The 11,542-nt window shown below is 46.5% G+C and overlaps 1 protein-coding gene across 1 annotated transcript; it reads right to left on the bottom strand.

Moving 5' to 3' along the window:
* Positions 1-348: 348 nt before the first annotated feature.
* ZNF367 (zinc finger protein 367) lies at positions 349-7,860 on the bottom strand. The gene is made up of 5 exons (XM_042033651.1): positions 6,997-7,860; positions 5,850-6,000; positions 4,016-4,135; positions 3,560-3,698; positions 349-2,972 (listed from the first exon to the last, which is right to left on the bottom strand). The coding sequence occupies exons 1-5, from the start codon at positions 7,354-7,356 to the stop codon at positions 2,732-2,734; spliced, it is 1,011 nt and encodes a 336-aa protein (XP_041889585.1). The 5' UTR covers positions 7,357-7,860; the 3' UTR covers positions 349-2,731.
* Positions 7,861-11,542: the final 3,682 nt, after the last annotated feature.

Here is an 11,542-nt window from a genome sequence, read left to right as displayed (position 1 = left end):
GGCGGCGGGGCGGGCACCGCGCGGAGAGGCCAGCGCGCCGGGCCGCCGCGGCAGCAGCTCCCGAGCTCCTGCCCGGTCCCCGCCAGCACCCGGCACCACCCTGCCGTGGTGTTAAACCAGTCCGGTGGCAAAGCAAGGCCTCTGGGGCTCGCCCGCGGAAGGGAGACGTCTGCAAGTTCCTCAAACTGTAAAAAACTCTATGGAATTTGCCTCGGGTGGTTTAACTTGTGTCAGATTTCAAGGGACAGGGAAAATAAACACCTTCAACCTTCTCTTCAACAAGTCGGGTTGTCAGAAACAAGGAAGAGGCTGAGTATTTAATAATTACCAAACGGCACACATTAAACCTGAAAATTAAATCAAGTTTTATTCAAAGCATCTATTAGAATGACAGCACATCAACTCTTCTGCTTTTAACTCATGCCAAACTACAACTTAAATCTTTCAAAGCACTGAACAATTTCTTGTATGTAATCACTTAATAAAACAAAAAGCAGTCTTCCACATCCCGTCTTTGCTTTTTTCACTTGGTATTTTACCCAAAACTTGTCATGATCCAAAACTGCTTCAGCTGTCTGAATTTTGTCTATGGCAAAGTACAATCCAGTGTACCTGTCATACTTAAAAGACCTGAGGAAATATTCTGGCTGACTGAAAAAAAATTTAAAAAAACTCAAACCAAACAACAAAGAAACCTGCCAAAAAACTCACAACCAATCCTAACGAAGTAAGATTCCAGTCTGCAAGAGGTTGGTAATTACAGAGTCTCCTGCCCTGTGAAATACTACTCAGGAGCAATTCTGAGTTATGATTGAGAATTACAACAGATGTTATGTTCAGGGCTCATTTTGGGATCAGACTATTCACATGAAACCAGATGAACAGTCAAAAGCATGTAATTTTTTTTAGAAACCCAATACCTACATACCTGAATGAATTACCAGTTTTACATAGGCTAAGAAGCCTAGTATGACTAGTGTTTCCTGTTTTTTTCAGAAGCTGAAGCAGAAGTTAAACCGTATCACTGGTGCAAAATTATTTACATTCAATGAAAGAGACTTTTTTTTTTAATTATTCAATTACTTTTTAGTTAAGTGCATGAACACAAGATTTAAACAAACTGGGTTAATGAGATTTTCAACCACAACAGGTTATCAGAGAACATACTTCAACAGCTGCAGTTTCTGATGTAAAACCATGCTACTTTTCTGGAACAGCTGTATGCATCTGGTCAGCCTATATCAACTGATCGATAAAACATTTTCCTCCTTTTCAGTTTAAGTGAGAGGGAAAGAGGCTTCCCTTCTCATCTGAATTTCCTGACTTCCAATGAGAGGAAGAAGTTAAAGCAAGCAGGTCAGTAAATACACATTATTAATATCCCCTTAAGCAGTAGCTTAACAACAACAACCACCAACAACAAAACCAACAACAAAACCACACACAAAAAGTCCAATCTGAAAACAAAGTTTTGTTAGCATATTAGGAATCTCTGGCTGCCTTCAAAGCAAAATATGGAAAAAGATCACCATGAGGCAATGCTACTGAAAGTATACAACATTCACAAAGTGACAAGATACCCTGTTAAACATTTTATATCAGCATCTGAGTACTAGGCAGCGTTCTGTAACTTCATTTATTTGGGAAATATATGAAATCACACTGTTAACACACTTGTAACTACCTTTGGAAGCCTATTTTCTAATTGTATAGTGAATACTTTTCTGCAGTGTTTAATTTATAGCTGTGCTATGGTTAGTGAACAAAAAATCGGCATGTTATCCTGGAGTAAAGCAGTAAGGTGGCTTTATGCACGGTAAGTATGGAGGCTTCTATTTGCTAATCATTATATAAAAGCAATACTTTAAAACTTAGTGTTTGCTAATAGAAGACCTAGCATAGTTTACTACAAATTCATACCACCCTGTAAATAACCCCTTTGTTAACAAAATCAAGTGCCAAATCACTACAGGGTCCAAAAACACCTGAAAAAATATTACCAATTGTTTACCTTTTTCTAGACTTTGCAAGACTAATCATTTTCAGATAAAACAATGTGCAAAACTTCCCAACTACACATGTTAGGAATAACAAGTGCTACCAAGAGATTCTGCTGAAATCAAATCAAAAAAACATGAAGCAGCAAAGTCAAGCCTCATACCTTGAGCAGTCACAGTGAAGATATTCCCTGCATGAAGCATTTTCTTTCCCTGTACAAGTTGAGATAACTAACCTTTGCCCTTCGCCTTGGAGATGCTAGGTAAAGATATACTGACATTAGAAAAACATGGTTTCATTGCTGTTTAACAATATCCCCAGACCCATCACTTTGCTTAAATAGTCAGATAAATACTTTTTTGTCAGCCTTCTTTGGCCACATGTACCATCCTGCTAATCGTGAACACTTTGCTCAGAAAGTGTTTCCTGTGAAATCTGCTTCAAATAAATGAGTTAACCTTGCAAAATCTAGCTTCCCACGACACATAAATTTGTCAACCCTGCCTTACGCAGTCCCATATTTACAAAATACTTAGAAATTTTACATCTGTCTTCTACCTTATCAAAAGTGCAATTCTCTCACCCCATGTTATGGGGCAACAACATTCTTCATAAATTCTACAGAATAGCAGCCTATTATAAGCAAATAAGGTGCTTAGCTTATGCTTGGGATCTAACTGGTTAAGTAATACCAGAAAGTACATTTTTTATGGGCAGAGACTGCTCCTCCTATCTACTGTCGCAGGGGTGCCACAGCTAAGTTTGCCAGCTCAATGAGTGCCAGTGCACCATGCATGCGTTCACGCTGCTCCTGGAGGCGGCGGTGGCGGGCAGCTGAATGAGCGCTGTTTTTCTCTTCATCATCCTCCTCGTCAGACTGAAGATACTCCATTGGGTCCTGCTGTTCCTGATCCGTTTTCTGGATTGCTTTGGTCTTCAAAGCAGGGGCACGCTGCTCTCTAGTCTCCCAGTATCTATAACATCAAATGTGGGGAATACTTGTAAAATACTGACTCGCACACCAACAATGCAAAATGCGCAAAAACCTCCCTAGCACTAGCTTGCATCCAGCTGGGCACTGCATTTGGCTTTATCTTTCAGCCCTGATACAGTAGTATTTAAGCTGTCAGAAACCTCCTTTATTCAGTATTTTAAGTGTAAAGTGCCCAAGTGAACATCTGTGACAGATTTTGTGTCTCCATGGTGTTCTCAGCAGGCATTTCTCCCATGGCATACACAGCCCCTCATAAAAATGCAAATTCAGCAAAACTGTAGCACTAGCTAATAAAGTATTAGCAGATGTTGAGCAAGCAAAGAGAAGTATTTAAGCAGAGAGCAAACACAAAACAAAACAAAGCAAAACAGTAAGAAAAAGATTTCATGAGGAACTGTGTCTTGACGAGGAGTTCATAATTCTTCAAGGATATGCAAACTGTGCTGATGTGTACTGGAAGAACATCTAGTTTTGGTTTCTTGGGGTTTTACTATCCTGAAGAATAAATGCTGTGTCAGACCACCCTTTTAAGTATTTTGAGAGAAGTGACACCATGAGGGAACTTACTTTGCTAGCCACTCAGCCACAGCTTTATTGTCAGCCGTCTGCTTCTTACTCAGCCTGTCCGTGAGCTCCTCCCTCTTCAGTCGGGCGTATGGATGTTTGGGACAATGACGGTTTGCATGTGTGAACCTGCTTAAACAGCCTTAAAAAAACACGAAGTGACATTGAAAAATGTGTTACAGAAAGCAGGCAACCAAAGAAAGTGTAACATCTGTGGGATGAAATCCAACCTTCCTATTCACAAAACCCCTAAGTTTCATTGAAAACTGAGTGATCTAGTTGCAGTTCATAACATGCCCCATCATTTTATGCATTAGTGTCCACTGACAGAGAATGTATGCAATACTTAGATACATACTTGCAGAAGAATTAGGCAGATTCTGCATGGCTCTTCCCTGCCCTAAAAGTTCCACCAAAATTTGACTCCAGAAAGCAGCAAATTGTTCTCTGATAACTCACCATTCTCTGAGCAGACAAAAGGTTTCTCTCCTGTGTGGAGTCGCTGGTGAGTTTTGAGCTGCCCACTCTGTACAAAGGCTTTCCCACAATCTGGGTAGTCACATAAATAAGGCCTTTCACCTTAAAAATAGTAACAGAAGAGATTTGTGAAAGATAATCAGAAGTGCCATAGGATCCAGTGGTGGTCCCTGGCTTGAAACTTGCATAAGCAAGCTCTCATTTTACCCACTCGGAAACTTACACCTACTTAAAAAGTCCTGGTGTACCTTGAAATGCATGCTCTATGCCACTGGACAATATACTTATCTCCAAAGAGGAGAAAAAGAAACTGTATTTTTCCTTGTCATATTTTCTGATTTAAGACTCTTAGATAGCACTACATAAGCTTTGTCTTGTGAAACTGTGCACCTGTAGAGCAAGAAATATATGAAGTAAATGGACAAGTAATGTAATTCAAGTTGTAACCACAACTTGTAATATCAAGTTGCAATAAATTTTATGCTTACCATAGCCTGAATTAGCGTAAAATATCTGAGGTCAACATTTCTATGAGGCTGTAGAAATATCTCATTAGGAGAAATATCTCACATTTGAGAAAAGTTACAATGATGGAGGCTGCACAAGAAAACTTATACCAGGTTTAACTTTTCTTAGGACAGTCATCAAGGAAGATTTCTCCATGCAAAATGCAACCAGAAGAACAAAGAGAGCAGGTGTCTCCTTCCTCATGCAGATCTGACTGAACACGCTACACAAAGGCATGCCATGCCACCAGCCTCAGGAAGGCAACAAAATGAGGGTGAGTCTGGTCACTAATTCAGAGGAATGACACCAGGGTAAGCTCTACTCAGTTAAGTAGCTCTTACAAGTTCAACACACTGTACGACCAAGTGAAGTAACATCTTTTGACCAAAAAACATGAGGAAACTGCTGTTTAATATCATTATCTAGATTAGTCATAGTGACTTGAGTCAGAAGGAGATGGTGAGAGCCAAGGCTTTTGTGGGATTTTGTTTGGCTGGTTTTGGGGCAGTGCTGGTGGTTGTGTCTGTATTGTGAGCTACATTTGTTCATATTTTACTGCAAATATGGAGAGCTGTTGAAGAAAAAAATGGATTTGCTTGGTTTAAAGAAACCCCAAACAACATCTTCAGTTCAAGCTCAGCTGAGTATTGAGTGAGTTCATCATATATTTTAACTTAACTGCAACTTTCTTTCTCAATACAGTTCACTAAATTAGGATGACCACCTCCACCCTAGAAAATGAATTGTAGGTGATGGGGAAGAAACAACTGGGTGGTGATTTTAAGCATGTGAACTCTTCTCTCAATATTTAAGCACACTTCTTAGGATGTTACAGTTCTGAAGTTGCCAGCCACTTCTTAAGTTACTGTAACCTCTTACAGCAAAACTTCAATTGTAATGTGAAAAATACATCAGCAATGAGGAAACAAATCACAAAAAAGAGGCAATCAGGATAAAAAGTGCTTCCAAGCTCAAGTACAAAGCACCAAGCTCAAGACTAGTTCTCTCTCTTATGAAGTAAGCCCGTGACATCAATAGATAAAATGTTTACACAATTTGCCTACACTATTATAGCCCAAATCGCTGCTACACTTCCCCACGACAAACATGGTTACAAAGACTTTGATTGACTAACAAGCACTGGGAGCAAAGTATGATTAATTTAGCAGTTACAATAAAATCATAACAGGTCGAGTTCTTTGGGGTTCCTTTATGCTTGCTTTGGAGGGGGGGGGGGGGGGAGGTTAATTCCTTCCCAGGTGCTTCCTAAGTGGCTCACCCCAGCTATTCACACCTTCCTTTTACTTACCGGTGTGAGTTCGTTTATGGGCTTGCAGTGACTTCTCTCGTGGAAAAACCCTGTTGCAAATATTGCAGCGTATCCTGCTGGAAGAGTGCTCTCCTTCACTGATCAGGTCTCGGACGGTGTCTGCTCTTGGACGGCCACGTCTTATTCCATCCTGGGTGTAAATAACGAGGGAACTAAACTCAGGCACTTCCTCCCCCCTGCAGTTTGGCCAATGGGCACAGCATCCCCTAGAGCGACAGCACGACCAAGGATGGTGTTGTAACAGCACAGAGCCACACCAGACTGTGCCCAGCCCATTTCTAACTCACTCCTAAAGGCTGTGCTGTGGCCGGTGCAGGAGGGGAGACGACAGGCACCACCATGTGCTCAGGAACACGGGAAAACTGACAACAGGATCACTGAATGGGTCAGGTTGGAAGGGACCACAGAGGGTCATCTGCTCCAAACTCCCTGCTTAAGCAGAGTCATTCTAGAGCACATGGCACAGGATTGTGTCCAGGCAGTTCTCGAGTATCTCCAGTGAGGGAGACTCCAAAACCTTTCTGGGCAACCTGTGCCAGTGCTCAGTCACCAACGAGGTAAAGAAATTCCTCCTCATATTGAGGTGGAACTTCCCGTGCATCAGTTTCTGACTGCCGCCTTTTTTTCTGTAGCTTTTCACAACCAACCAGAGCCTGGCTCCATCCTCTTGGCAGCCTTGTTAGGTATTTATATACATTAATAAGGTCCCCCCTCCGTCGTCTTTTCTCGAGGCTGAACAGGTCCAGCTCCCTCAGCCCTTCCTCATAAGAGAAGTGCTCCAGTCCCTTAACCATCTTTGTTGTCCTACACTGGACCCACTCCAGGAGCTCCATGTCCCTTGTACCGAGGAGCCCGCAACGGGACAAAGCACTCCAGATGCGAGGAGAGAGATAACAAGGGGGCTTTTCTAATGGCGAGGATGCTTTTTTAAGGGTTTTTTTTTTTTACTTTTAAAAGGGGGGGGAGGACGGGCAGCTGCTCCGTCCCCTGCCTTTCCCCGGGGCGCGCGCGCCGCTGCCGGAAATGACTTCACTTTAAATGCCCGGGCGGAAGCGCGGGAGGGGCGCGCGCCGCGGAGTCACCCTGGAAGCGCGCGGCCGCCCGCCCCCGCCCGCCGCGCACTCACCTTCAGGTGCCGGTGCCGGCCGCCGCTCCCCGGGCTCCCCGCCTGCTCCTCGTCCCCGGCGGGGACTCTGCCCGCTCCCCCGCGGGGCGGCGGGAGGGCTGAGGGGCCGGCGGTGCTGTCGCCGCCGCCGGGGCTGAGGGTCACGTTGTGCGCGTTCTCGCCCCAGCGCCACGGGTAGACCATGAAGTCGCTGAAGCCGGGGCTGGTGGGGACGGGCGGGACGGGCATCGGCTCCTCGCCCCCGCTCCCCCCCGAGGAGGGTTTGATCGGGGTGATTTTGATAACGGAGACCAGGACGCGCTTCGGGGAGTCCTGGCAAAAAATCACCGGGGGGGGGCCCGGCTGGAGCCGCTCCGCCATCTCCGACCCCTCGCGGAGAGCGGCGAAGGGAGTGCGGAGAGAGAGAGAAAAAGGAGGGCGCTCCGCGGCGGCACGGCCCCGGTGTCCGCGCCCGTGTCCCGGGATGGACCGTGCAGCTGCACGGATGTCCCGCGGCCGTCGCCACCTGTCGCCGTCCGGGCCCGCCTCAGCCGCTCATCACTGAGGACGGCGGCTCCCTGTGGTCTCGGTGCCTTGCCCTCCGCCTCCGCGGCCACCCCGAGCCGATCCGCCAAGTCAGCGGCGGCCCCCCGCCATGGCAGCAGTTGGAGCGAAGCAGTCACAGAGTCCCCGCACCTTTCCGAAGCGAAGCCGGCCCCGCTAGTAGCCCCGGTCCCGGCGATACCCGAGCAGGAGCCGCCGCCGCCGCCGCGGTACCTCCGCGCTCGCCGCCCGGGCCGAGCCCCAGGTTTTCCCGCGTTACGTTTCGCGCCCGAGCGCAGCCAATCATCCGGCCCGGCGCGAGTGTCACGGGGAGTCTGTTCCCGCCGGCCAACCGCTGGGCGGGAAAGTCGGCGGCCGCGCCTTCTAGGGGCGGGGCCCGAGGGCGAGGCCGTGCGGCTGCTGCCATCCTATTGGGCAGCCGTCGGGCGCACGGCGCCGGGGGAGGCGCTGATTGGGCCGCCGCAGCGGGGGCGGGAGGAGGCAGGGTGGCGCGCCCGGGCAGGTTTGGCGCGCTGTGGCTGTGGGCGGGCTGCGCGGGCCAATGCCGTGGCAGCGCAGCGGAGTTGGCGCGCCCGGCGGGTTAAAGGGGCCGCCTGGCGGTGGGACAGGGGTCGTGGCTTCGCTTCCCTGGGTGGGGGGGGAAGCCCTTCCCTTTCCCCTGCCGGGACCCTGCCCTCAGCGGCCGACAGAACTGGGAGCGAACTTGCCGGCTGGGAGGGTGCCCCCGTGAGCCGCCTCCGCGGGGATCGTAGGGCGGGCGGGCGCGGTCTGGACGGCGCGGCCGTTATGGCGCTGGCGGGGCCGCCCGCGGAGACGCCCCGTCCAGCAGCGGTGCCCGTGGCAGTAAGGCGCCCGTAGCTCTACAGCTGCATTCACCCGGCGGTGTGAGAAGTGGGCAGGAGACGTTGTCACGGGCCTCGATTCGGGAATTTTAGGAGTTTCTTAAGGCAGATGGTATTTTATGAGGATGGTGCCAGACTCTGTTCAGTGGTGCCCAGCGTTAGGACGAGGAGCAGTGGCCCTAAACTAAAACACAAGGAGTTTCACCTCAACATGAGGAAGAGCTGCTTTACACTGAGTGTGGTAGAGAACTAAAACACAAGTTTCACCTCAACGTGAGGCTGCTTCAGCCTGAGAACATAACTTGCATTTCTTACATTAGTAGCTAAATTTTGAGGCCAGTACCAGGAGCACAGAGAAGCCATGGAGCTGTAAAAATGGCGAGGTTTTTTTTTCTTCAGATCTATTTTGTTCGCAGTTCGTATGCTGCAGATTGCTGCCTTGTAAGAGTGTTAGCAAACGTCACTGCTGGCAGGAATAGAAAAGTGCAGGGAAGAGCAGGTTTGCAGCATACAACTTATTAACTAATGCCCCTTTGGATAACGGGAAAAGTCTGCCAGGTCTTCCAATGCAGAGGCTATAGTACAGGGCTGCAGTATTCCTTATCCATCCTGAGATCAGCAGCCCTTTCATTATGAATTATAGTTGAGTTTGTTTTGACTGCTCTTTTAAACTAACTAAAAATCCTCAAATTTTTGCTTAGGCATATTCTTGTTTATTGCAACGCTATCCTAGCTTCTCAAAGTCAGTGTTACACGGTAAAGTCCTACCATTACTGTGCCAGGTCAGGCATTGCTTACCAGGCCAGAAAGAAAATGCTGCAGCTTGTAACATTTGTTTCCAAAATGAGCAAATAGGTTTCCACATGCTTGGACCTGACTCCCTTAAAAACCCTTCAGCCCTAAAAATAGTCCATGGTAAACAGTTCTGGTAATATAATGTTGTTGTAGAGGAGTAGTAATTACACCCAAAACCAAACTGCAAATACTCTTCATCACTTTCCAAAGCTACATGCCTAATGCTTCAGATAGCACGCGTAGCTGCTAAAGAACTCCAGTGATGGATGGAATTAACATTATGAGCTGTCATACAGAACTGTAGATATTGGGAATGGTGCAGTGCATTGTGAGCACCTGAATATCTCCATATTTAACCTATGCTGCCCCAAGGTACACATTCTATTTTGTGATGACATTTGAGGGCCTGGCAGCAGATTAACTTCTTTACATGGATCTTGTAAAGTTTTCTAATGCCAACTGATAGAACTTTTTTAATAGAGGCAACACAAGAGAAGGAAGAAGTTAGTGGATGCCACATCGATATTTTAACTGTTCAGAACAATGGTCTTTCATGTTGTAATAACAATAACCAGAAAGACGTGAACTTTTCCACCAGATCCTGCCCCTGGAAGAGAAAATGTGCATGTAGAATGTACGTGGCCTAAAGGGCTTAAAACACACTGCTTTTCAGTACACAGTCATAAGTATGTGTTAAAGCATTAATGTTTTAGTGTAGAAACAAAGAAAAGTTCTTTCTGAGAGTTGAAGGGCTGAGATAATGAAACACAGTACAACCTACAATCAGATCAAATCCTGCTTATTACAACAAAGAGTACCTTTTATCATACATGACATAAGACAGAAATTGTGAAAGGGTAGAGAGCAAGGATTCAAGAGTAAGCAGGAAAAATACCTGTGTTCTATCTGGCTAGTTAGACTTAAGATGGAAATGACAATTATGAAGTTTGAGGATAATAAACTCTTCTGGAAATAAAACCAACTAACCCTGAAACAGAACACAAACATGACAAATAAAGATGAAAAGAAGTATTCTACCTCTTTAAAGCACGCACTTTATGTTATGACCTTTAGGTAGATAATAGCAAACAATCACACTGCATGTAACTTTATTGTTACTATGTCATAATATGGACTTACATAAAAACTTCGCAGTGGTAATAAAATCTTTTATCTAAGTCTTTATTATTACATTTTTCAAGTTTCCAGATTTCCTGTCTGAGCATTCAGATTCTGCTCTAGGAGTCACATTCACAATCTGTGAGATTTTCACTGCTGGGACTGAGACCCCTTTGCAGTGGGTGGCTCTAGTGACCTGACAGGTGCCCCATTTGAATCCCTACACACACCACACTCACACTGTCAAACACGTTTCCTTTACCATCCTGACCTCACATTTTCCATAGCAGAGTCCCGGAAGGTGGGTTCCTTGAAATATTTTAATTGTTACGCAGCGACACCATAGCAGCACACGCCGCTCCTATGGAATCGCTGGGCTTTTACACCCTTACAGTCCATACACCCACCCTTCACGCCCCTTGCACGTGCCTCTTGGTCCAGTGGTGATATTTGGGCTGGGGTCTCCTCCTTGTTCATTGGGTCCTGCAGAGTCCTTAGGCCACCCCCACCCCTACCAGCCAGGACCACAGGTCCCTGTGCCCTTTGTTAGCAGAAGGTCAATGGCTGTTCATGGTTCTTTGGGTGGGGCTCCAGCCATTTGCTGCCAGCCAGGGCAAATATCCAGCTCACACACAAAGCTCTCAGCATTAGGTGTATTCCTCTATAACCATGTCCATCTTTGGTGATGCAGCTCTCTGTTTGGCTCAAGACTTCATGCAGTGAAGTTTGCTTAGTAGGATTGCGTTGCTGGAAAATTTAGATCTTCTAAGTGGCACAATGTTACCCTCTCTACCTGTTCTGGTGTCCTGCCCCAGAATGGGACCTCGAGCCATGTGATGTATTCAGCATGCTTCTTCCTCAGGCAGGAGAGATGTAGGCACTAGAAAATGAAATGTGCAGGGATGAGAAAGTGTCTGTAAGAAAGGTCAAGGTGAGGACGACCCTTGCTGGTGATTAAGTACTGAGCTGTAAAGATCAGAGAAACAGCCTCCGTTCTCAATTCTGTCTCTTGTAATTAGGCATTTTTGCCCCAGAAAGGGGCAAAGAAAAGAAAAGGGAAAAGGAAAAAGAAAAGAAAAATAAGTAAGAGCTCCGTTGGCAAAGATGTCATATTCCACATCTGCACCTGCTAGGCCAGCTTGTGTAGGGTTGTTCTGTGCATGTGAAAAATCCAGCTGTGGAGAGAACATGGATGGAGTAGCCACTTCGTCAGGCTACTTGACTTAACATGACTAACCTGTTGTCAG

Source organism: Corvus kubaryi, unplaced genomic scaffold (assembly GCF_017639235.1).
Source record: "Corvus kubaryi isolate FWS band 111438036 unplaced genomic scaffold, C.kubaryi_AGA036_p1.0 37357, whole genome shotgun sequence".
Lineage (NCBI taxonomy): Eukaryota > Metazoa > Chordata > Aves > Passeriformes > Corvidae > Corvus > Corvus kubaryi.
The sequence above is the reverse complement of the archived record's forward strand: the minus strand, read 5'-3'. Positions and strand labels throughout refer to the sequence as shown.

What these genes read in the sequence shown, in the direction of transcription:
- ZNF367 (XM_042033651.1), bottom strand. Translation starts at nt 7,356, where the DNA reads ATGGCGGAGCGGCTCCAGCCGGGCCCCCCCCCGGTGATTTTTTGCCAG. An exon ending in GCCGGCACCGGCACCTGAAG is followed by an intron (nt 6,001 to 6,996) that starts GTGAGTGCGCGG and finishes ATTTACACCCAG; the next exon opens with GATGGAATAAGACGTGGCCG. An exon ending in GTGGCTGAGTGGCTAGCAAA is followed by an intron (nt 2,973 to 3,559) that starts GTAAGTTCCCTC and finishes TTGATGTTATAG; the next exon opens with ATACTGGGAGACTAGAGAGC.